The 24,109-nt window shown below is 50.4% G+C and overlaps 7 protein-coding genes across 9 annotated transcripts; 4 read left to right on the forward strand and 3 right to left on the reverse strand.

Annotated features, from left to right (window-relative positions):
• Positions 1-972: 972 nt before the first annotated feature.
• PV05_10849 (mitogen-activated protein kinase HOG1) lies at positions 973-3,531 on the reverse strand. 3 transcript variants are annotated; one of them, XM_013454274.1, is made up of 7 exons: positions 3,074-3,531; positions 2,739-3,021; positions 2,639-2,686; positions 2,455-2,584; positions 2,362-2,405; positions 2,207-2,306; positions 973-2,144 (listed from the first exon to the last, which is right to left on the reverse strand). In XM_013454274.1, the coding sequence occupies exons 2-7, from the start codon at positions 2,792-2,794 to the stop codon at positions 1,422-1,424; spliced, it is 1,101 nt and encodes a 366-aa protein (XP_013309728.1). In that variant the 5' UTR covers positions 2,795-3,021; positions 3,074-3,531; the 3' UTR covers positions 973-1,421. The 3 variants fall into 3 exon arrangements, with proteins under 3 accessions (XP_013309728.1, XP_013309727.1, XP_013309729.1); XM_013454273.1 differs by having other exon boundaries at positions 2,455-2,686; XM_013454275.1 differs by having other exon boundaries at positions 2,739-3,531.
• Positions 3,532-5,523: 1,992 nt separating this feature from the next.
• On the forward strand, positions 5,524-8,264 carry PV05_10850 (guanine nucleotide-binding protein alpha-3 subunit). Its single transcript, XM_013454276.1, has 6 exons — positions 5,524-6,321; positions 6,379-6,724; positions 6,779-6,907; positions 6,959-7,088; positions 7,140-7,378; positions 7,433-8,264. Exons 1-6 carry the CDS (start codon positions 6,192-6,194, stop codon positions 7,530-7,532), a joined length of 1,074 nt encoding a protein of 357 aa, XP_013309730.1. The 5' UTR covers positions 5,524-6,191; the 3' UTR covers positions 7,533-8,264.
• An 844-nt stretch (positions 8,265-9,108) lies between these two features.
• Positions 9,109-12,725, forward strand: PV05_10851 (uncharacterized protein). Its single transcript, XM_013454277.1, has 11 exons — positions 9,109-9,473; positions 9,530-9,542; positions 9,595-9,630; positions 9,689-9,750; positions 9,803-9,906; positions 9,963-10,040; positions 10,090-11,855; positions 11,909-11,995; positions 12,045-12,177; positions 12,236-12,358; positions 12,408-12,725. Exons 1-11 carry the CDS (start codon positions 9,289-9,291, stop codon positions 12,506-12,508), a joined length of 2,688 nt encoding a protein of 895 aa, XP_013309731.1. The 5' UTR covers positions 9,109-9,288; the 3' UTR covers positions 12,509-12,725.
• Positions 12,726-12,954: 229 nt separating this feature from the next.
• PV05_10852 (uncharacterized protein) lies at positions 12,955-13,869 on the reverse strand (the record flags this gene model as incomplete). Its single annotated transcript, XM_013454278.1, has 2 exons — positions 12,955-12,978; positions 13,027-13,869. The coding sequence occupies 2 exons, from the start codon at positions 13,867-13,869 to the stop codon at positions 12,955-12,957; spliced, it is 867 nt and encodes a 288-aa protein (XP_013309732.1).
• A 274-nt stretch (positions 13,870-14,143) lies between these two features.
• Positions 14,144-16,281, forward strand: PV05_10853 (uncharacterized protein; the record flags this gene model as incomplete). The annotated part of the gene is made up of 4 exons (XM_013454279.1): positions 14,144-14,487; positions 14,535-15,117; positions 15,166-15,472; positions 15,521-16,281. The coding sequence occupies 4 exons, from the start codon at positions 14,144-14,146 to the stop codon at positions 16,279-16,281; spliced, it is 1,995 nt and encodes a 664-aa protein (XP_013309733.1).
• Positions 16,282-20,466: 4,185 nt separating this feature from the next.
• PV05_10854 (uncharacterized protein) lies at positions 20,467-20,787 on the reverse strand (the record flags this gene model as incomplete). Its single annotated transcript, XM_013454280.1, has 1 exon — positions 20,467-20,787. The coding sequence occupies one exon, from the start codon at positions 20,785-20,787 to the stop codon at positions 20,467-20,469; it is 321 nt and encodes a 106-aa protein (XP_013309734.1).
• A 930-nt stretch (positions 20,788-21,717) lies between these two features.
• PV05_10855 (uncharacterized protein) lies at positions 21,718-22,099 on the forward strand (the record flags this gene model as incomplete). Its single annotated transcript, XM_013454281.1, has 2 exons — positions 21,718-21,817; positions 21,876-22,099. The coding sequence occupies 2 exons, from the start codon at positions 21,718-21,720 to the stop codon at positions 22,097-22,099; spliced, it is 324 nt and encodes a 107-aa protein (XP_013309735.1).
• Between the last annotated feature and the right edge of the window lie 2,010 nt (positions 22,100-24,109).

Here is a 24,109-nt window from a genome sequence, read left to right on the forward strand (position 1 = left end):
CGACCTCGACCAGGCAGTAAAAGAGGGAGCGATGGTGTCACCTTTAAGCGTCTGCCCGAGAGGAAACCTCAACTGCAGCATGAGCCCGGTGCGCTTTGCGAACTCACCGGCCTCCAGGCGGTGAGAAGACTTCCCGCACGGCTACTCGTGACATGACTACCTAGGCAGTCTTCACTGCCTCGAAGCATTTAACTAGGAACAATGTTAACCTTTTGGCCCAGGGCTGTCACCTTCCTTCACATAACAAAGTGACTCATACCTGTCTCGCGATTCCAGTCTGAGTGGAACAGGTCTCCTCGTAATCGGCATAGATATATATATATATATATACCTTTCGAGGCAAACCAGTCATCAGTACAATAGTCTTACCCAACAAATACAACGCTCGGAGAAATGGCAAGGCGGGATTAAAGAGAAAATGCACGAAACGGGAGTGAACATTCAACAATGGCACTGAGAAACTCAGGACTATACACACTCTTATGAAGAGACTGCCAAACATCTCCAGAACCTCAGCCTTGCCAGCCTTACTCGAATGGCGAACAGCTACCCAGCAGCCACCAAAAAACTCCTCGGAAAACAAGTCTGACAAGCCTCGATTCGATCTCTGCTGTAAACGACATGTCGGATTCCAAAGAAGAGAATCATCCACGTCCTTCAACTGTTCAAACTAATGGACAGACAAACACTCAAGGACAGACCCGGAACGGAGATGTAGAGCACAGCGGTACGAACAAGCCCAGCTTCTTGACCGCCTGCGGCAGCACATCCGGCAAACCGTGTCTCTTCAGTCCTCGACTTGACGACCCCAAATCGAGTTCGGTGGTAACTACATATTTCTCCAGCAACGCCATTGGAAAGAGCAAAGGAAGCGAGGCGGATGACGACAGCGCAAAGGTTGGCAAGGAATGAGCACTATCCACAAGTTCTAGAAAATGAAGGCTAGCGTCACGGAGTCAGATAGGAAATCAATCAGGTTGGAGAGAACATAACTCATGAAGTCTATCTACTACACCAGCGCCGTCCAATAAAACCATCCAGGACCCGCGCATGACTTCGAATTGCAGACACCCATCGCCGGGTCCGGATGCTCACAGAACGATCCAACTCGTGAAGGGCTTGGTGGTTCAATTGCATACGTTATCGGAGTTCGACTGTCAAGTCAAGGTCTTTTTGCGCCTTACTCGTGGTGGCTGATGTTCTTCGACCCGCACCCGAGCGTGACTGCTGGTTGATCTCTGATAGAGGGACGCTAATGAACATACACAGCATCCTGATTTGGAATCCCTTCCCTGCCCCTGTTTTAATCCGTGTACGCAAGAGCTTCGGGAAAATCATCCCGACACGACAACTGTGGGAATAGAAGACCTGGTCCCGCCCAAAAATGCCTTCAACTGCAAGTAGACAACAAAGTCTTATAGCTACTGCTGGACTGTCTGCCCATTCATAGCTTGTGCCTGTTCAATGGACATGCCTCCGTTGTCCGGGTTGTCAACGTTGTGGTAATCCAGAATTTCGGAGTACATCATGATCTTCCAGGTATCAACAGGCAGGTCAGCGTCGTTGAACGACCAGTCGAACTTTTCGTCTGCAACTGGTTCGTCGGTAGGGTCGTGATAAGGAGAGAGGTACTCATGTTCCAAGCCTTGGGCAGCCGAGACTCGTTTTCTGGGATCAAAGACCAACATCTTCTCAAGAAGGTCAATGGCGGCAGGGTCGGCATTCTTGAATTTCGTGCTGAGAGGCTGTCGTTCTCTCTTGGGCAATGACTGCACGAATCTCAGCGTGTTCTCGCTGCAGATGGTTTCGATGACGTCTTGCGGAGGAGTCCCCAGCAGTTCTGTGATGATGGAGAATTGGTTGACATGGTCTTTGCCAGGAAACAGCGGTTTGCCTTCAAGCATTTCCGCGAAGATACAGCCGGCACTCCAGATGTCCACCTCGACATCGTACTTTTGCCAGGTAAGCATGATTTCAGGAGCTCGGTAGTACCGGGTAGAGACGTAGCCGGTCATCTGGGGATCTTGAATTCTGGCCAATCCAAAGTCACAAATCTTCAGATCGCAATTCTCGTTGACCAGAATGTTACTAGGTTTCAAGTCTCGATGGACGACGCCGGCGGAATGGACGTATTTCAAACCTCGCTGCACGTGACTAGTCAGCCCAAGACGGATCGGATAGACGCTCCGGGAGATCTGCAGCCTACCAGAATTTGATAAAGGAAGTACTGGATGAATTGCTTTTCCAGAGGTCTGGATGTCAGTAACCGATGAAGATCAGTCCCCAAAAGTTCGGTCACGAAATAGCTATAGCAATAATCAGTGCCTTGATCTTCAATAGAGATGCGTGGGAAACGCATACATGTCTTCTAGCGGCGAGATGAAGATATCGCTGAGCGAAATGACCTGGCGCTATCAGTATTGATTGACGCCGGAATGTGTCTTTGCAGCTCACATTTTCATGTCGAAGGTGCTTCAAAAGCTTGAGCTCTCGGTATGTTCGTTTTGCGAGAACTGGTGTAGAGAAAGGCTTCATGATCTTCTTCACCGCAACAGATTGGCCCGTCAATTGATCTTTTGCAGAACTTGACAGTCGTCAGCGAGGGAGCGCGAGATTTATCGAAAGAATGGTATTGTACCAGACGAGGCCGAAAGCTCCCATTCCAACCGGTTGCAGATCAGTGTATCTTGTATTCAGTCAGTCCATCTCTTTGACCGCAATAGATAGACCTCGTGTACCTGCTAGTGATTTCGAAAGTGGTCCCGAAGATCTGGGCTCGTACGAACTCCGCCATCTTGTCGAAGACTCGCAGTCGATGTATTGGATGCGCCGACGATCGAGGAAGTGGGAGGTTCGGTGAAGGGCTGACGGATCGCAAGCAGACGACTAATGCTGAATTAAAAGCCACCAGCTGCGTAGCGAACGGTATTCAAGCGAACAGAAGGAGAGTCGACGGAATGAGGGTGAAAACACTGATGACGGCAAAGTTGGTTATGCAGAACGATGGTTTCAGGTGCTGTCCTAAGGAGCAGGTTAGAAGTGCCAACGGTCCGAGAGGCAAAAGGCTGCGAACAGGTGACAGCGGGTAAGAGTTGGGTTCAGATCTTGACGGTGAATTGGATGGGAGATGGATGAATGAATGAGTGGTTGGTGTTGATTGCGTGGGGCGAAGAGACTTTTACCGCGCGTTGGTTACTAAGGCGCCAGGGGTTGCTGTAAATGGAATAATTCGGTTCTGTACGAGTTACTCGTGTTGACTCGATTTTTCGTAAAAGGGTTGTGGATGGCGATCTTTTCAGTAAAGAGACTGAAACGAGGACGGCTTCGAGTGGCAGTCTGAGTGTTTGGGAGTTATAGTGGGCGTCGCCGTCATCGAACAAATTGCCCCTCCATCTTGTTTGAACTTGTGGCTTGGGCGACCGCTAAGATCGGGTTTAGGTGGCATCCCCAGGCTTTGAACGGCACGAACGGCCACGAGCAGCGCTTTTGGGACCGAACGCCACAAGCCCAAGCCTGCGATTGACCGCCCGGAGAAAACATCCACCTACATCAAAGAATCTCGTGCATGTCCAGCTCTTCTGTTGATGAAATCTGTCCGATCGCACTTTGCTCGCTGCCATGGCTTTTCCACTATCTCCCCTTTCGCTCAGCGCCGCTTTCTGACTTGACCCAACAAGGCCATCGTGCCCATCTTATCAAATGATGACCTCACCAAGCTTGCTATTCTAGTCCATAGCGCCGACTCAGCAGCTTTTCCCACTTAAACCCAGGCGTGCCCAGGCATATCGGTACTGCCCAAGGATTCCTTGAGCCACAAATCAGACTGCAACAGTCTTGTACTTATTCCAAGAAAGTTGCACATGCCACCCGTCAGCCGCATACCTCCTGATGACAAAGCTTCTCGGCTTCGAATCCTCTGTAGCCACAAGGCCGTCGTTCGTACACCGCTGATGTAGTGAGACATAGCCCTCCATCCTGCTGGGAAAGACGTTCATGCCATCTGCCACCCTCTACGAAAGTCAGGCTGAGATTCTGTACCTTTTGCGAGCTACAACATGACAATAACACTCGACATTAGACATTGCGTCCCTCGTTCCGTGGTGGATTGTGCTCAGCGCAACTCGCCGAATTTTCCGGGAGAACATACTACGACTTGCTCCTTATCGGAGCCGCACTTCCGTATATCTCATGGAGCGACTGCTCTACATACGAGGTAGTATGCGTCCGATGGATTGGTCAGGGGTACCCGATAGGCTTTCTCTGATTCGTGACCACTGAGAACGATCGCCTGTTGTCAAGGCCGTGAAGAATCACTTCTGAGCAGTGTTCAGGAATAAATACAAAGTAATCGCAGTCCAGCAATGCGTTTCTCCAATTTCCATCCAGATGTATGATGAGTTCAGGCGAACGATTCTTCATATGGGTGAGTAACCAGCCTGTATGGGCCTCTCTTCACCTTGTTGCACTACTTAACTGGATTCCTACCCTCGCCTGATTTACACGTTCCCCAGCTACCACGTGGGTAAAGTCTAGAGCCAGGAACCGATAAGCTTGTTTTATTTGAGATACTGGTTCCGGCATATTATTGAATTGATTCAACCCAGCGGAAATGCTTTATGGTCATCGCTGCCAGGACTTCCCATACATATCTGCCCTTCCTACAAGTCTTCAGCGGAAGAACAAGAATGTTTGCTGAAACTCGGCCGGATTATTAGCCTGGCAGATATACATATAGAATCAAGGCAGACCTTTTTCAGCCAGGCCGCCTCACAACTCGATCTGGTCGGTGGATCTTTTGGAAGAACAGTAATTCCGGCAGGTTGACAAGGCCACTGCACGGACCCTGTCAAAACATCGGAGGCTCGGCAGCAAGGCAAACACAGACTGCAGCCAGCACGCCGGGGAACATAACCTGGTATTTGCACGAAAGTGGAGGCAACAATTGCTTCTGCCACATGGATCCTGCTCTGTGAACAACTGCCCGTCTATCACGAAACGCGCAAAAGCAACGAACTGCTGAGGGAATTTTTATTGACCTGAGAACCCCTTTCGGGCTTGAACAAACAGCCTTTGAGGCGACGGGATGAGGCTGTGCTGGGTGCCGTGGTCGCTCATCAGAGACAAACGGACAGAATTGAACTGATGTCGACTGGAAAGATCAGGCCAAAAACGTCTGGATTTGAATGTTTCGGCCTGGCTGTGAATTACAGTTGAAAGGTAAATTGCCGTAAGCACTCACACTGGAAGGGAGTTGTCACTGCAGCGTGGAGGCTCACACTTGATGTTCGAGAGAAATCTGTGTCTAGACTTCCGACTCCGTCGATAGTATTATCAAGGCGTTCGAGCTTTTGAAGACTAGCAACACCAGCCTACTGTTTTTGACATATTTTGATTGTTGCTGCCTTGAGCAGAGCGAACGGGCATGATCCACTTGCCAATCTGTTCAACTGCAAGGACAGCCGTGCGTACTGTTCATATTATTGTCCTTTGCTTTCAACTCTAGTCTGGAGAAGCAATCGTAGGCATCTTTTCCGCACAGAATCTGACCGAGGCCTTGTTGAACGAGGGCACGGTCAGGTTTACCTAACCAACCAACAGTAACGAAACTACCAACCAGCATCATCCACTGGCCCAGTAGTTTTCCCGCTCGCGGCTACTCCGCTCTAAACTGCTGCTAGTTACTCACTCCACGATTCTCTCTCCCTCTCTCGTCAGCCAGCTATCGAGTAACATCACCCATCTCCTCTGCGCCAACCCAACCGTCCTCGCCTATCTGGCTGCCCATGCGCTTTCGCGCCTCATCACTTCTGGCTGCAGCTCTTACGGACTGTTGTTTGCCTCTCGCGTTCTTGCTCGACTCAGTTCACAACATCATCTAGCCCTCCAAAATCTGAGCTCCACCGAGTCTCGGCCTGGTCAACCCCGTTCAGCATCATCAACGCCTCTATGTAACCAAGGACAACAGCCACCATAAACGACTGCGAAGTTCTTAATCCACGATCCTCTTGACAGAGGCAGCGCTACGCCCTTAGCGGGCTCACATATCATCCATCAAGCCTCGAAGCCTCGAGTCCTGTGGCCGAAAACACAGGAGCCACAATCCAGCTCCTCTGGCAGCTGCAGCCGCATTTTGCGCTGCATCTGCAGCGCCGCCGCCGCCGCTCGTTCGGAAACAATCATAATCCTACGAAATGGGTGCATGTGGGAGCAAAGAGGCGTCCAATGAGGACTCTGAGCAGAAAAAGAGAAGTCAGGCCATAGACAAGAAACTCGAAGAGGATTCGCGCAGGCTACGGCGAGAATGCAAAATCCTGTTGCTCGGTAGGTTTGACACGGGTTGTGTACACTGAAAGAAGCGTCACTGATGCAAACATGCAGGGTCTGGTGAAAGCGGAAAGTCGACCATTGTGAAACAGATGAAGATCATCCATCAGAATGGCTACACGCAAGAAGAGAGGGCTCTGTACCGACTGACGATATACAAGAATCTAATTGACTGCATGAAGGCGCTTGTCGGGGCCATGCAGCAATTTGAAATCGAGCCAGAAGATCAAACGGTCAGAGAGTACGTCGAATACATAATGGATTATAATGTGGACCCCGACCCGGACACACCTTTAGATCCGAAAGCTGCAGACGCCGTGGAAGCAATCTGGAAGGATTCCGCCGCATCAAAGACGATGGATAGGCAAAGCGAGTTCTATCTCATGGATTCAGCACCCTAGTATGTCTTTGTCTGGCACTTCACCCCCATGCCATTTGGACTCACATCAGACAGTTTTTTCGAAGAAGTCAGGCGGTTAGCGGCTCCCGACTACATCCCCAACGAGGCCGATGTGCTGCGGGCACGTACCAAGACCACCGGTATATACGAAACAAGGTTTACCATGGGGCAATTGAGCATACAGTTAGTGGCGTGACTCTTTACACTCCGTGTTATGTTGCTAATCCCGCTCAGCATGTTTGATGTGGGTGGTCAACGAAGTGAGCGGAAAAAATGGATTCACTGCTTCGAGAACGTCACATCAATTATCTTCTGTGTGGCGCTGAGCGAATACGATCAAGTCCTTCTGGAAGAAGCAAACCAGGTACGGAAAACCCAGAAACGCGTCATCGCAGATGTGTTGACGAAGATCTAGAATCGCATGATGGAAAGTCTAGTGCTGTTCGACTCGGTTGTCAATTCGAGATGGTTCATGAGGACGAGCATTATTCTCTTCCTGAACAAAGTCGACCTGTTCAAGGAGAAACTTGGCCGGTCACCCTTGGGAAACTATTTCCCAGACTATTCCGGTGGAAATGATGTCAACCGGGCAGCGAAGTACCTGCTCTGGCGCTTCAATCAGGTCAACCGAGCCCAACTCAACCTCTACCCTCAGTGAGTCGAATCGTGTCTTGGTGATGCCACACAGCGGACTGACAGCGGTTTTAGTCTAACGCAGGCCACGGACACGACAAATATCCGGCTGGTGTTCGCAGCCGTCAAGGAAACCATCCTTCAAAATGCCCTGAAAGATTCAGGGATCTTATGAGAGCCATGACCATACCGTTTCGTTTCCTCCTGATGTATGCATTGTTCTGGCGTTTAGCGCGGCATGTGATGACTGGGAGTCATGATGGAGTGGGAGGGCGCTTGTCCATGAACTCCCACACTTTGGAGGCCTCTTACTAGTTGTCAGTCGTGCTACAGCACAGTGTGTTTGATTGGATGTCGACCATTTTGTGTTGCTTTTATTGCCGCAAAAGTTCCGCCTTGTGGGATTACTTTCTTTTCTCACGTCTGCACGGTGGAAGCGGATTGAAGTCGCCGAAGTTTGTGGAGCTCCTCGATGGTTGTGTTGACCGAGGCGGCCGCTTGGTTGCCTGGATTTCCAGCGGAAAGTACGGATACACGCAATGGGTTATGGCGAGCGTCGCGGGCCACCAATATCAACAGCGTCACCGCGTCCCTGTCACTCGAACATGGTAGTGGCAGTCAGAAGTGAAGTCAACGGGGCAAATGGTTGGAAAGCAACGAGACGACATCTACTATGCGAGCCAAGAGCGCCGTGTACTCATAATAACAACACTGATATTTGCAGATGCACCATTCCAAGCGCCTCTGCGACCCCAGTCCTTGACAAGTGAGGATAACGTCCGAGCACGGATGTAGGTTGATTAGTTGGACTGAAGCGCATGAGCAAGCCTGATGAGCTCAGCACATGAACTACTTGTTTGTGGTTGCTATTTGTGAGGTGGAATGACACGTCTAGACCCATGCCCCCCCCATGCCTTTTGGTCCATTGCTCATATTGCTGTATTTTCTACCTGAAATATGCTCGGAGACAAGCTATACCTCGTGGCCAGCGAGTCGGTGGTTCTAATTAACTGGCGCCGTACGAGACAGCGGGCCTGATAATGTTCAAGCCGCCATGTCTCCATTATCATGCCTACATCCTTCGGTGGCGGAATGCTCGGCTAACCAAGACTTCTTTGCTCGTACCCCTCTCTTGCTGGTCCATACCCCACCATCAGCTTGTTGTCTGCGCAGTTGAGAGCTTCTGTTTGCCTAGCACCATGAGCTGCCATGTGCTCTTCTGCTACCGACGAGCTGATCATGATCATCACTGGTCTAGATCTGGCAGAATACCGTTCTCGTTCCTGCGTTAAGAGATATCCTGTCCTTTACTAGATTCCACCCCCCTGCTATTGCTCAGACGAAGACCTTGGGAAGCGGGGTATTCGCTGGCATTCAATGCAATTCTGGGGAGGCTACGATGTATGCGAGGCCTGATGGGCCCTCGATGGCATATGCATGCAAGACGCTAGCCACTGTGAAGGCAACTGCTCCAAACTCACCGCTCTCTCGGAAGAAAGCCATAGAGAGCTGGGAATCTTCCGCTGCCTCTCGCATCATCTGATAGCCGGGACTTGATTGATGCCTCAGCATTACTAGCTTTGCCCGTATTCTGCACAATGATATAACATAAACAAGACAAACCCGCTATTGCGGGCAGCCTAATGCAAGCCTAGCCGACGAAATGGATACGAGGACCAAGTAGCATAGTGTTTGCTTGCCTTTTAGGAAGCTTCGAAGCGGCTGTTGGGTGGCTTGTCGCGAATGCGTCGCTTGGACACATGTCATCTCTGATTCCAAACTGCTCCTCTTCATTTCCGCTACATACCACCTCTGTTCCTGCCTGCCCTGCTACCACTTTCTTTCCATCCTCAATTTGACATCTCTGTTTCGTCCTTTGACTACATCCTTATCGCTGTTCTTACGCTGCTTACCGTCCCCGCTCCAGCAAGATGGCTGCCGCAGCTGCTCCCCCCCCGAGGGAACGCAAACCCTCAACGGGTGCTCCCATCTCGACCTTTACAGGTCCGGTTGGCCCTGGCTTCTCACGACCCAAGCATAAGCGAACGGCTACGGGTTTCGGTGCGGGTGACATCAAGGCTGTGGAATCAAGCATTCCTGAACACATGCGCGAGGCGTAAGTGGTGCTACATACCCGATGCACACAAGACATGTCCACTGACAGACCGGCAGCTGGAGAAAATTCGTAAAGCACAATTGTATACCTGCTCCTGACACCTCTAACGTTGGTTCCATAGTCACCGAAAGGTTTCACCTCAAAGGAGGATTTCGAGGTACGCACCAGACCCCCTGTTCCCTCGTGCGGATTCATACTGAAGCTTCAATCTGCAGGCAGAATGTGTCAGACATATCGAGACCACCCTAGCACGATCACTTTTCAACTGCGACGAGCTGTAGGTTCTTCGGCTCCGTCCCCGCGCCTCCTCGTGCTGATCAACCTTTTAGAGCTGCGTACTCTGGAACTGCGCTTGCCTTCCGAGACCGCCTGATCATCGACTGGAATAAGACTCAACAACGGCAGACATTCGCCGACCAAAAGAGAATCTATTGTACGTGGACAGTGCGAGCACCAAGAAAGAGCTGGATGAAGACTGACAATACTCAGATCTGTCCCTCGAGTTCTTGATGGGCAGAGCCCTGGACAATGCTATGCTGAACGTGGGCCTGAAGAATATCGCCAAAGGTATGCTCCGAGCTCACTGTGGGCTTCGAGTGGCTAACAAGATTATTAGATGGACTGGAAGAGCTTGGGTTCCGCATCGAGGACGTCGTAAACCAAGAGCATGACGCGGCCTTGGGAAACGGTGGCCTCGGTCGACTTGCGGCATGCTTCCTGGACAGCCTGGCTTCTTTGAACTACCCAGCTTGGGGCTATGGCCTGCGTTACAGATACGGTATCTTTAAGCAAGAGATCGAGAATGGGTACCAGGTCGAGATTCCCGATTACTGGCTCGACTTCAACCCTTGGGAATTCCCTCGACACGATGTGACAGTGGATGTCCAGTTCTATGGTTGGGTCAACAAGTACACCAACGACGAAGGCAAGCAAGTTGTCTCCTGGCAAGACGGTGAAATGGTCACCGCAGTAGCCTACGACGTACCAGTGCCTGGCTACGGCACGCCAACGGTGAACAACCTACGTCTTTGGTCGAGCAAAGCGTCCAGTGGAGAGTTTGATTTTGCGAAATTCAACTCCGGCGATTACGAGAGTGCTGTGGCTGACCAACAGCGTGCCGAAACCATCTCTGCGGTTTTGTACCCCAATGACAATCTCGAGCGAGGCAAAGAGTTGCGTCTGAAGCAGCAGTACTTTTGGTGTGCCGCTTCTCTCCATGACATCGTCCGAAGGTTCAAGAAGTCCAACCGCAAGTGGTCGGAATTCCCTGATCAAGTGGCCATCCAATTGAACGACACCCACCCAACTTTGGCTATCGTCGAACTTCAAAGAATTCTGATCGACAAGGAAGGATTGGAGTGGACTGACGCCTGGGATATCGTCACCAAGACCTTTGGCTACACAAATCACACCGTGCTGCCAGAAGCTTTGGAGAAATGGTCTGTCCCTCTCATTCAAAACCTGCTCCCTCGTCATCTCCAGATCATTTATGATATCAACCTATTTTTCCTTCAAGCTGTTGAGCGCCGTTTCCCCAAGGACCGAGACATGCTGTCCAGAGTTTCAATAATTGAAGAATCCAATCCAAAGATGATTCGAATGGCATACCTTGCCATTGTTGGGTCGCACAAGGTCAACGGTGTGGCTGAACTACATTCGGACTTGATCAGGACCACCATCTTCAAGGACTTTGTCAAGGTTTATGGCCCAGACAAATTTACCAACGTGACCAACGGCATTACTCCACGGCGATGGCTACACCAAGCCAATCCTCGCCTGTCGGAGCTGATTGCGTCCAAACTCGGAAGCTATGAATTCCTGAAGGACCTGACACTCTTGAACAAGCTCGAGCCATTCGTGGACGATAAAGATTTCAAGAAGGAATGGTCTGAAATCAAATACGCCAACAAGGTCCGACTGGCTCAACACATCTTGAAGAGCACTGGTGTGAGTGTCAATCCCAAAGCACTGTTCGATGTGCAGGTCAAGCGTATCCACGAATACAAGCGACAACAGCTCAACATCTTCGGAGTCATTCACCGTTATCTGGCGATCAAGGCTATGACGGCCGAAGAACGGAAGAAACTGCAACCCAGAGTCTCGATATTCGGTGGCAAGGCTGCACCAGGCTACTGGATGGCCAAGACCATCATTCACCTGATCAACAAGGTTGGAGAAGTCATCAACAAGGATTCCGATGTTGGCGATTTGCTCAAGGTCATATTCCTTGAAGATTACAATGTCAGCAAGGCCGAGATCATCATTCCAGCTTCCGATATCAGTGAGCACATCTCCACTGCAGGTACTGAAGCTTCAGGTACCAGCAACATGAAGTTTGTCCTGAATGGCGGTCTGATCATTGGTACATTGGACGGAGCCAATGTAAGTGAATGTTCGCCATCCGTACTAGAGGCCGTTCAGCTAAGATCTACCAGATTGAAATTACTCGTGAAATCGGAGAGGAAAATGTGTTCTTGTTCGGCAACCTTGCTGAAGATGTGGAGGACCTCAGACACAATCACGTAGGTCGTCTGCTCGTTTAGACTGGTCTCAGCTGCTGATGCCCTCTAGTTTTATGGTAACTACAGCGTCAACCCAGAACTCATGAAGGTGTTTGACTGCATCAAATCTGGCACCTTCGGAGATGAGAGCGCTTTTGGTGCTCTGATTGGTGCCATTGTCGACCATGGGGATTACTACCTCGGTAAGTCAGGCTGTCTAGCTTAGAGTCTAGTATCGCTGCTAATCAGAGTTTATTCCAGTGAGCGACGACTTCGACAGCTATTGCAAGACTCAGGATCTTATCGATGAAGCTTACAAGAACCAAGACAAATGGGTCAGCAAGACGATTCAGAGCGTGGCCAGAATGGGCTTCTTCACCTCCGGTACGTTGGAGTCAAGCGATTGCGATGACCTGACTGACCATGTGCCTAGACCGCTGCATCAACGAATATGCTGACAGTATTTGGAACATTGAACCACTTGCTGTGAAGGAGGAGTCAGAGGTCCGAGCGAGGACTGGGCTTGACCAGTAGAAGGTGAAGATGGGTAATTGCGTTTCCTGTTCATCCCCCCGGGGATGAATAGTAGATGAACACGATAGTTAGAAGGCTTTAGACTGCCCAGGATAAGCAAGAAGACTCCACATGCGAATGTGTCAGTCAATGCGAAGGACAAAGAAGAAAAGCGGGAGAAAAAGGCTTATGCTTAGGTACCTATACAGGCAACGAACAGTATCGTTATAATAGTCGACTCCTCTTTCAAGAATTCCTTCTTGGCATGTGAAGGATCTTCCGACGGTTCCCTGATGTACTCCGAGTACCCTGGAGTCATTCTCGCTCTTAGACAGCACCGCGTCGCAGATAGCCTCCTGTTGCGTTCTGTCAAGAGATGGCCGGCATTTTCGCTCTGTCTACTTGGGTACAACCGTGACGTATCGACTTTCCAGCCTGTTGGTTGGTTCTGAGTCTGAGTAAGACTCTCAAGGTTTGAGCTTTGGCGCCATCTGGTGCAAATGCACTAACGTCGATCTGACGTGATAGATCGTCAATACCAGCGATATGGTCGCTTGGAGCCCAACAGCGAACAGAGGCACGATGATTGAAAAGATGGTAAAGCCGGCGCTTGCAGCGTTGAAAGCGGCGCTGGTCTGAAGCTGTGTGGTCTGCAGGCCTACCTGCATGGCGGTGAGCACAAGTGCAATGTAGGCGAATCCCGCTATCAGCCACGCAAAGTTACGCTCGAGGAGGCGTTGGTACGTCTGGCTTCCATAGTGATAACCACGGAAGAGATACTTCAGTTTGAGCTCGGGAAGAAAGCGGTACAGCAGATTTATTCGGCTGAGGCGCAGCTCGCCGTACGTGTATCTTGGGGCGAAATTTGCCTTGTTGTGCTGGAGGCAGAGAGGCAAGAGGCTATCTTGAACAAATTCCTGCCAGGCCCGCCAGGTGGTGCTTTGTGGAAGAAGTCTCAGATTGATGGCCAGGGCAAAATCTGATTCATACGTGATGAGACAGGCGTAAGTCCGAAGAAGCCCATTCGCGCTGGCCTGGAGATATGGCGAGGTGGGGATATACTCCTTGCAAAAGTCCTCGTCCAGGAGCCAGCCTGGGAGTGGCTTGATGAAGATGGTGTCGTTGATCCAGAGCAGATGAAGATCCGACTGTTCGGTCACGATCACTTGACGGCCCAGAAGGTGCTGACGATGAAGAGGATGGACATTGCCGATTCTTCCAGCCAGCCAAAGATGCCTGGCTATGCGGTCCAGGCGAGAGACGTCGAGTTGATGATGCACAAAGGCCGTAGGTTCTTTGCAAGGCTGAATGAAAGAGCCATCGGACCTGCGAACCAACCTGGGAAGAAGGCATTCGGCTTTGGATGGCGGCGCTGGTTGCATCTGGCTCTAGTTGCCGCTGGCAATGCTGATGCGGGAGCTGGCGATTGCAGTGCCACGGAATGTGATGCAGTCGCAACTCGACAAGCATGCTGGTGACGCTGTCGACCTGCAGGCAACGTTAGGCTGAGCAATTGCCCCGCACTTCCTCTGGTGCTCTCTTCTTCTTCTCTTCTCTTCTCTTCTCTCTCTATTTATCGCTCAGCCTCACATGGGCATCAACAGTCCAACCTTCCCATTCACAATCGACAGTTGACTTATCAAAGTATGAACGCACATGGCCTCGTCAGGACCGCCGACTTATCGCTTGAGGCGAATCCCTCCTCGCATCACGGGTCAGGGTCTCAGCCTTGAGCGCTTCTTATGCCAAGTCATCCCTGGTCTCAGCCTTCAACAGCTTCACATAGCTTCATTGGCGCCCACTCCAGATGACCACAGAAAGCCACCAAGTCAAACAGCAACTCTTCAGATCTTCGACCCGGTTCCTCCCTCGATTACGTTCGACTGCAATGGCGAGTGTACCGTTGGAATTCCCGGCGAAAGTCGTCCCCTTGTATTCGACACTCATTTCTTGGGCTTCACACCCCTTAATGCTGTTGACTCCGGAAAACACGCATTTGAGTAAGCCGCCATCACTCAACGGACCTGACATGCTTCTGACGGCCCAGCTTGGTTGCTCTTTCCGGTCTTGCCAGTTACCCTTTTGGGTCTTGGAAAAAGCATGTCACAAATCCAGCTTCCCAGCAGCCCACGTTCATGTGGCTGCGCGATCAGTTATCCCACGACTTTCCTGACACTCGAATCATGATATACGGTTACGATACAAAGCTGTTGAAGAGTGAATCGTTCCAAACTATCGACGATCTTGCTCTCTCTTTTATTGCAAAATTGAGGAGCATCGGGAAGACTCAAACATTCACAAAGCCGCTTGTGATCTTTGCCCCCAGTCTGGGAGGTCTCCTGATCAAGCGGGCACTTTGTCTACTAGCCGGTAGTGGTGAGTCCGAAACTTTCATGCTGGGTCAAATCCGCCTTGTGGTTCTCTTTGGCGTCCCAAGTGCCGGCATGAAGGTGGAACACCTATTACCCATGGTTGATGGCCAGCCGAACCAGTTCCTGGTCCACTGTTCGGCAGAAGATGACCCGCATGAATTCCTACAAGGTCTGAGTGACTCGTTCTACGGCTTAACACGGTTGCGCCAAATCCGAGTGATTTCAGCCTACGAAACAGAAAGAACACGCACAGCAAAGGTTTGTCATCCTCTATACGACACCAGAATAACTGACACACCCATGCAGGAGATAAGTCCAGGGGACTGGCGGCGTGCTGGAGAGTATGTCATCCTTGTCCCACGAGAGTCCGCCATTCAGAAAGGCTCACGTCCCGAGGACGTCCTTCCTATCGATCGCGATCACTCCAGTATGGTGAAATTCACGCAGGAAGACGTCCATTACGCTAGCATCAAAACTTTCCTTCTTGACGTTCGAGCTTCGGAGTGCATATCCTCGGACAGCCGCTCGAAGTCTAATATGGCAGCCAAAGGGGTATCCAGCCAGGAAATCCGGATGCAAAGCGATCAGGCTGATGAATCAACAGTGATTGAGGGTACGATGACGTGGATCTATCATTCAGAAGGCAACTGATACTTAGCAGACGGTCTTACAAGCCTCGAATTTGCGGGAATGCGATACAGAGAAGATCATATCACGACTGTCCAGGGAGGATCCTATGCGTGGTTATCTGACCGTGCTGTAGGACTTCGGTCTTGGTTTCTGAGCGACGACCGAATCTACTGGATCCAGGGCAAACCAGGCTCCGGCAAAAGCACGCTGATGAGATATCTCTCCCGAAATCTCGACAGAATATTCATGAATGACGCTAGCAAGCACTTCGAATATCTATGGTTCTTTTTCTACGCACGAGGCTCCTACCTACAGAAGTCATTCGAGGGGCTCTTGCGATCGGTCTTATACCAGTTGGGCCAGGCGAACCCGTTGATCGCACAAATAATTGGTGACCAATGCAAGGCAAAAGATCCCGGAATGCGAAACACATGGACAGACGGAGAACTAATGTCGATTTTTGAACTTGTCAGAGAGCAAATCACGGTCGAGCGTCCGGTCGTGCTGTTCCTTGATGCACTCGATGAATTCAATGGATACCCAGAAACAATAGCCGACTTCCTCAGCAGCCTCAGCTCCAATACAGGTCATACAAAGTCGTTAGATATCAGAATTTGCTTCTCAAGCAGGCCCTGGGATGTTTTTGTGGAGCGTTTCGACAAGTGTTGTGGTATCAGATTGCAAGATTGGAGTCGGGCAGATATTGTGCGATATGCAGACGTTCGGATCCAGAAAATTCTGGATCCCGCTCCTCTCGACAGTCCTACCAACCTCATCGAGAAAGGATCGTGAATTATATCCAGGAGAATGCGCAAGGGGTATTTCTCTGGGTGAATTTGGTTCTTGACGAGCTCACAAAAATCTCGCAGCGCACACCGCAAAATCTCTATGCGGAAATGACAAATTTCCCGGCAGATCTTGAGGACTATTATCGGTTCACCCTTGACAGAATTCCCCCAAAAGATAAATATGATGCTTTTATTCTGCTTGAACTGGTCCTTCGACGAGGGGAAGGCCAGGTAGAGCTTGGGGACTTGTACTATGCTCTCAGATGCGCGAAGGGTGCAACGTTTGAAGCATGCCAGCAGTTCCTACGTGGCGCCCATGCCGAAATGCTGGACGAAGCTAGCATGGAGACTCAGCTCAAAGATCTCTGTGGAGGGTTGCTTGAAATTGTGCAAGTAGACACCGACAGAGCCACTGGTGGAAGAGGCAACAAATCCATTGTCCAGTTCATGCACCAAACGGCCAAAGAATTTGTCAGTCGTCCAGGTTTGGGGCAATGCTTATCATACGGCAATGGACAGACTCTGGCATGGATGAACGGACACCACTTCTGGACCCGATATTGGTTCGCATCTGCCATATCGTTTTCCCACATTGGGGTTACCAGAGAACTTCTGTGCGAGCACTCTTGCCTTGGAGAGTACACTGCTGGGAACCACTTCGGGACGTTCTTGGATACTGTGCCCCAAGGCTTCTTCTCCTGTCAAAGAAGTGAGAGCTTCGGACGCATGGGACTCTGGATCAATTCTCGTCTTTCATTCGCGGCAATTTCGGGGCTCCAGCTGTACATGTCACATAAATTGGCGGACGAGGCCAAAAAATGCTCCAATGGTCCAGCATTGCTGCTGAACAGCGACCAGACCAATCCCCTCGCCCATATGATATGTACCCAGATCATCAGAAGATGTAGATTGGGCTTATCGGACGGAGCCTCCTTGACTGATACCTCCTTGGTTGTCACTTTACAAGTGCTGATCCACCATGGTTTACGATTAGAAACAGTGGTCAATGGCGAATTGCCTCTCGAGCACCTCTTCCACACTATGGAGTCTAAGCGGCCCTTCTATAATAAGTTGACTATTCGGTTGATGAGTAGTGATGATTTTTTGGCCACAGTTTTGAATATCCTGCTGTCTGCAGGTTGCTCTCCGGAAACGGCACTCATGCATCGCACCAAAGTCGCAGACAAAGCGTTGAGCCATTGTCCCTGTCGCCCCTTGCACGTTAGTCGCAATGCCAGATTAACTCAGGTGTTATTAGATCACCACGCAGATCCAGACTCCTTTGACCAGGAAGGGCACACTCCTCTTGATCGATGGATTGCATTATACAAGTCCTTAATTGACATACCAAGCGACCGGATCTCCCGTACTGAGTGGATGGATCCTGAAATACAAAATGCCGTACTCTTGATAGGGGCTGGTGGACACCTTAGCTGGGATGCGTATATAGATTTCAAGACGTGGAAGCAGAAATGGCTGCAGCATTCACGTCTTCTTGCAACATCCCAGATAGTCTAGTTGGTGGATACAATTGAAACGGCACCTGTTTTGCAAAATCAACGGACGAGGCAAGAGCTGGAAGCAATGTATCCGGAGAGGACTGACGGTTTCTTATGTGACGATGCCGGACCGAGAAAGCCGAAGTCCTCGAGTCTGCGAGATCTTTTCCGACGGCTCAAAACAAGAACCGGCGCTTTGGAGACTCCAAGTTCTACAAGCCGAGCCTGCATCTGAGATTCGGTACCTCGAGCACGCAGATGTTATGGCCTCGAGCGGGACTGAGCCCAGCATGAGCGCGCTCCATGTTGAACGACCGAATTCTTCGTTAATGGTTCATACTTGTCTTTGGGTTGCAGTTCAAACGCGACGGGCATGCTGGGGAAAGTAATTTAAGGGGTTGGACGACGACATATCAAAGCTTGGAGATGATACTCGTATATACGTGGAACATGGGACAAGTATTGGAAGGGGGTACTGAACTCGATATGATGGCGAGATGGATCTGAGTGCTCCCTTTCTATCCTGCTAGCGCCTCAAATTTCAGGAATACTCGTACTGTAACGTCAACCCGTCTTCTTCGATCCTTCCTTATTGCTCTCCGAACCAGCATGGTCGAATATTCAGTTTCTTCCTCAGCAGAGTGATACTAACTAAAATCTGAACCTAATGCTTCGTATTCAGAATCGAGCCGAGTTCTCCCTCGACGGGATACTAGTACTAGCTGAATCATATATGTCTTGCACTCAGCACCCGAGCGAGCAAGTCCTTGGCTAGGCCTGTTTACCAACACATTCCACCTACCTCCAGTCACCATTCTGAACCTGCACCGCCGCGCTTCCGCATTTCATTCATTGATTCCTCGGAAATGCAAACCGGCGGTTGTACTTTCAAATGTCCTTGCATTCAGGCATGAGTCCTACTACTAGCTCGGGCATGTCGCCCGTGCCATATTGTAGGGAACTTGAAAAATCTTACTTACTATCGAGAATACTAATACTATATTTACTCTCGCACATGCTGCCACAGTACCTCCTCCGACGGCTTTGAAGGAACTTGATGGGTGCTTTACATTCCGGATCCGAAGGGGCAACAGATCAAACAAACTTCTACAGTAGATTACTAGTCCTGGTGATTTTGGCTGTACAGCCTTGCGTGTCAAAATGATGTACCGTCACATAACTTGCAATTACAAAATCGTGGTATCGAACCACAACCACCTTTTTTATTTGATATTGCGGCCCGACACTAATGATAGGGTACTAATACTAGGATAGTAATACTTATCACGTTGCTAAGGATAAATTCTAGTTTTTATGGGTAATGCTGGGACAACATATCTCAACTACTAGTATATGACAGTACTCAAAAGCTACGTTTTGATATCCTCCGCTCAAAGTCATAATCAGTATAGAATGGTCAATGGCAAATCATATCCCTTTTCTCGTTCATCACCGTTTGGACCATCTCTTCCAGCAAGAGCGCCACTGGACAGGGGGAACTCAAACCGAGCTCGACTATCTTTTAACCTCCCAAGTCTCTGCATGTGTGAGAGGGCTTTGCTTGCTCTTTTCTTTTTGGAGCATACACTTCTGAAAAGCGCGGAAGAAGAACCCCGAAGGGTGTGGACTAAGTCTTCCAAGCACACTGGTACATGGTATTCGAAATTGTATTAAGACGGTTAGAGGCGAGTGGATAAAAGGAATCCCATGCTGGGACTTCAGCAAAGGTCTCCTTAGCTGCGTTCTTTAAAGATCGAGAGTCAGCCAATTACGGACGTAAAGCGCTATTAATATGCTGTTCCGGCGACTTTATATCCGGGGATCTCCGGAGCTGATTTGACAATCGGCTAGCAAAGTTTTCGTGTAACCGTTCTTCGTCAGGATAGCCAAGCCGTCTGGCGAGGAGATATGAGGCCCAAGCCCCAATCAACATGCTAATCCATGAGCGTTTCTCTTGTTGAGTCGCAAGAGCATAACGAGAATGTGGGTATGTTCCGATTCTGTAGATGCTGTTTCTGAGCTTCCAATAGCATTCTTCTATACAAGACTGAGGTACTACCCCGTAAGATTTGGAAGCTCGAGTCTTTTCCTCCGGCCCCACTCGTACATTGATGGCGAGAAAGGACCGAGGATGAGCAGAGACGGCCAGATGGCGCACTCCCAGTCGATCATAGACGCGTGATCAAGCCGTGTTGATGCGAGAGGACTGTAGCCAGACAGGATCTCGCCCACAGGTTTTGATCCGGCGCGACTGAGAGACATTGCCTCCGAGACAATCTGGCGCTGTAGAGATGAACGGAGCCATGATTGGACGCGTTGGTAGTCGCTGTCCTCAGCTAGAGTCTCAACGGTTGAGCTTCCTAGGACTGAGTACATCATGTCTGCGGTATCAACCTGCATCATCTCCGACGAATCGTCCTCAGACCACACCATACCAGCCATGTGGCTCGACAGAGATATATGATTGTCCGGAAGCCATGCTTGTGAGCAAGAGCCTGGTAGTAGTTCTGTGGGGGTAATATACGGAAGAGGACCATAACGAAGTTGGAATGAATGGTCTCAACGCTGAGGTCGTGTCTGAATTGCTCTTGACAGCCCGAAGGCATTGTCGGCCTTTGTCGCTGCTAAGATGACGTCGCAAATCCCGCTCTCTGAGAAACCGGTGGCCACCTGGACAGGAAAATTGCTTGTCACCAGAATGAGTCTTTGTATGTTGCTCGAGATCCCATCGTCTCCTGAACGGCCGAGAGCAGATCGAGCACTTTTCGGGCTTCTCTCCGGTATGTATTCTCATATGGTGCTCGAGGTTGTCGCGACGGGTCAGGATTCGACCGCATTCCTTGCATTGGAGTTGCTTCGGAGGCATGATGGGTAGGCTCCGTGGCGGGTTGACAGAGCACTTCAAACTTTGCTTGTACTTGGAATTGTACAATTCCGGTGAAGCGGCTGAGTCTGATTTGCGACGCCCCGAATTCGACTTGAGATAGACTTGAATAATCGGAGACGGACATGATGAGGACGTATTTGCTCGGATATATGTGCTTCAAGTTCTTCCACACAGGTGCCGTCATGCGCCAAAGAGTACAGGGGAGCCTGAGCAGCCAGTTGTGACTGCACTGGCGCAAGCTGCCTTGTGTACTGAGTCCAAGCCATCTCTGGACTGGTTGGATGCAGCCCCTGGTCGCTTTTTTGGCCCTTGCGCCGGTGAAATGTTATGGACCAACAACATCCCAGGCAGCACTTCGATGGGCTCGCTGGCGAGGCATTTCGAAACCCTGCAAGCTATCTGCTCTGGCACCATGTGGCCACAGTCGATTCATTGAGACGGCATGAGCATGTGAGGGCACCCATCGCGCTTGCACCTGCGCATGCACCGGCGCACCTCAGCTGTGAGCGCCGAGAAATTTCAACAGGATCCTCCGTCTGGTAGCCTTTGGCATCATGCATTGCTTGCTATTTGTGAAGCCGAGCGGCTGGTTAGAATATTGACGAACTAGAAAGTAAGGCATCTGCCTCCACTTGGATGATGAGGCTCTCAAAGATGACTTGCACCGGCGCAGTCGTCGATCCTGGGAAACTGCTTAGCTGGGACCGCTTGTGGCCTTTTCAGGGCTCATGCCTGTCACATCGTCGCCGTGATCGAAATCCTGATGTCTATGCATACGACGGAGTCAATGTGCTTTCGCACAAGTCTCCAGAGCCCCAGCACCGGCGCAGTATTGTCTGCATCAGCGATAAAGTCTCAACACAAATTTTTGGCTTGCAGGATTGCTCCGCCTGCACCGGCGCAAACCCTTCAAATTTGTTTCGTGTGCCTTGCTCTGTCTGATACCTACAACGTATAAAGATGGCTCTGGCGTACCGATCAATGGCCTTCGAGGGAGGAAAACATTCGCGAACATACACCGCAGCTCTCGAATCCCTCTACAAGTTGCACCAACATGGCTGGCGAGCTTCTCTGGGCACTATTCTTCGGCGTGCTCGCTACGGTTATTGGCGTCATCCAGATCTGGCAAAACCGACGCAAATACAAAGCAAGAGGTGTGCAAATCCATGTCAATCAATGTGGAACGGCATCATGCTGACCGTCCTCACAAAGCCCAGTCTCGAGGAGTGTACACGACTGTCGCATGGACGGAATCAGAAAGGAGGTCATACTTTACCGTCTCGCGCGATGCAAATGCCACAAGAGAGTCGTCGTGGGTGATATGGGGATGGTATCGAGCTCGTTTTGGTGCGAGGATGTACTCAATACGGAGCGGGGATTATGAGACAACTGCCGCCAGGGCTGGTGGAGGATATGCCGTGGAACTGTGCCCTTGAATGGATGCTTCTCCGCAGCTCTGAATCTTACAAGAATCGAGGAGGTGGAGGGGATGGCAATGTTGATGTCTTGATTGCGGTCGAATTGATCTGCAGATTTGAAGAGAGACGCGGCTTGTGAAAGGCGAGAACGATTGCCCACTATACCAGGAGGCAGTCGCAGTAGATAGTAGCTGCTGGTTCAGTCAATGACAACTCACCTGTACTCAGCTTCTTTACTTTCAGCAGCTTTCCCACTGAGGGAAGGAGCGCTGGATGTTCATCCCGCTACCATGTGGCCCGATCCTCTCGTCCCGGCCAATGGTGCCTTCTCGCCTCGTGCCTTACCTACTTTCCTTCCCTTCGGTCATGCTATGGCGACACACGGACTCAGAGCACGTGGTTTGTTTTGTTGTGATGGCACGGGCCTTGCCTTGGAATTATTGGAACTTTCTGCGGAGCCACTTCGCCGGAGCTTTGACCAGAGAATCATTGTCCGATCATGATACATATGTTGGTGACTTCCGGAGACTGGCTGAGGTGGAAAGTGTTGAAGAGTCGTCGCGCGGTGTATTGATACAGAGTATGTCCTTTTCGTAGGTGTATCTAGACTGCGCCATGCAAACCACCCAGTCGAACCCGATATTGTCGCATAATCAGATCGCCGTGTCACAGATATCGTCCTGTCGTCGTCGTCGGCCCGATGAATAGTCGATGAGGAGGCTGGGAAGGCAAAGTCTAGGACATCCCGTGATACAATAACATGACGTGCCAGAGGTAACCAGTGCGGTGCAGCGAATCTTCCCACCAGCATCTGCACCTGACCGGCAAAAGAACTTTGGCAGACATCCAACATCACCGCAAAAGTCAAAGTCCAGGTGAAAGCTTTGACCATGCATCTTGTATGGAGAATGCATATTTGGCAGCCTTGACAGCGCAGGAGCACCACATATTGACAGGCTTGGCCTGCGGTCACCACCACATATAAGAGGAGTCGGCTGAAAGTGGTTGCATCATCTGTCACTACTAGTAGTCTGTCTTGTCACTGCGTTGTCTAGAGAAACGACAGCTGACGCCCCTCCAGAACTGGCATCTGCGGAAAGGCAGAGCAAAAGGTTTCGGAAGAAATCGACCTTCTTTCAAGACCTCGTGGCGAGCTGAATCTTGACAGCAGTGTCGAACGTCAAGTTTCGATTGCCCCAAGCCATCGGATCCCTCATCCTTCAGTAGGCAGATGAACATCCATGGATTATCATTTCATCATCATCTTGCGAAGATCACAAACCTCAACAACTGGGTGAAGTGAACTGGGAAATCAACGCGGCTGGCCTTGCAATCTCGCCACTTCGCCGCTCACGGCGAACGTAAATGCGAGATTCGTGCAAATCATTCGCTTGATCATTCCACTAGGAGTCACATAGTATTCGACCTTCCAGGTAAATTGAAGGAAACTATTTTGCGAACGCCTGCTGGCTTTTCCCTCGTAGTCTTGTGGAGGACTTACTCCGTACGAAGCTTACCAATATACCATGGTAAGAGTGGAGGCCGGGACTTTTCTACCGTCATGACGCCCAAGTTGGAACCGTTGATTTGAATTTCGAGACGACTGTTCCCGCTTCGTACGGAGTACCTAGCATAGTGCGTACTTCTATTAGGAGAACTCGGTGGACTCGCACACTACTACGTAGTAGGTACTAGTAGTGCTACTCGTCCTAAGACGGACTGAGTTCGGTAAGTTTCTAGGACCTGCAGAATGCACTGCATTTGGGAGTCGGCTTAAGCTAAAAGTCAAGCCTTTTTTTCTTCGCTTGCGCAATGAATGCAGCAGATGAAACGGTGAGGGTCTCGAAAGTTCGTGGCTGGCTGGGCGGCGCCTACCCTTGCACCCCTGCATCCTGCAACCTGCAAGCCGCAAGGAGATTTTCTCGAAGTAATGGGCATGGCAAAAACGCGCAGGAAAACGAAAAGAGCCCCTTCCTAGAGGCAAATCTTCTTGTGACAAGGCCACATCTCTGGAAGAGAAATTGGATC

Source organism: Exophiala xenobiotica, assembly GCF_000835505.1.
Source record: "Exophiala xenobiotica strain CBS 118157 unplaced genomic scaffold supercont1.7, whole genome shotgun sequence".
NCBI lineage: Eukaryota > Fungi > Ascomycota > Eurotiomycetes > Chaetothyriales > Herpotrichiellaceae > Exophiala > Exophiala xenobiotica.

What these genes read in the sequence shown, in the direction of transcription:
- PV05_10849 (XM_013454274.1), bottom strand. Translation starts at nt 2,794, where the DNA reads ATGGCGGAGTTCGTACGAGCCCAGATCTTCGGGACCACTTTCGAAATC. An exon ending in ACTTTCGAAATCACTAGCAG is followed by an intron (nt 2,687 to 2,738) that starts GTACACGAGGTC and finishes ACTGAATACAAG; the next exon opens with ATACACTGATCTGCAACCGG. An exon ending in ATCTCGCCGCTAGAAGACAT is followed by an intron (nt 2,307 to 2,361) that starts GTATGCGTTTCC and finishes TTATTGCTATAG; the next exon opens with CTATTTCGTGACCGAACTTT.
- PV05_10850 (XM_013454276.1), top strand. Translation starts at nt 6,192, where the DNA reads ATGGGTGCATGTGGGAGCAAAGAGGCGTCCAATGAGGACTCTGAGCAG. An exon ending in CTCATGGATTCAGCACCCTA is followed by an intron (nt 6,725 to 6,778) that starts GTATGTCTTTGT and finishes CACATCAGACAG; the next exon opens with TTTTTTCGAAGAAGTCAGGC. An exon ending in ATGGGGCAATTGAGCATACA is followed by an intron (nt 6,908 to 6,958) that starts GTTAGTGGCGTG and finishes AATCCCGCTCAG; the next exon opens with CATGTTTGATGTGGGTGGTC.
- PV05_10851 (XM_013454277.1), top strand. Translation starts at nt 9,289, where the DNA reads ATGGCTGCCGCAGCTGCTCCCCCCCCGAGGGAACGCAAACCCTCAACG. An exon ending in CCATGGGGATTACTACCTCG is followed by an intron (nt 12,178 to 12,235) that starts GTAAGTCAGGCT and finishes AGTTTATTCCAG; the next exon opens with TGAGCGACGACTTCGACAGC. An exon ending in AATGGGCTTCTTCACCTCCG is followed by an intron (nt 12,359 to 12,407) that starts GTACGTTGGAGT and finishes CCATGTGCCTAG; the next exon opens with ACCGCTGCATCAACGAATAT.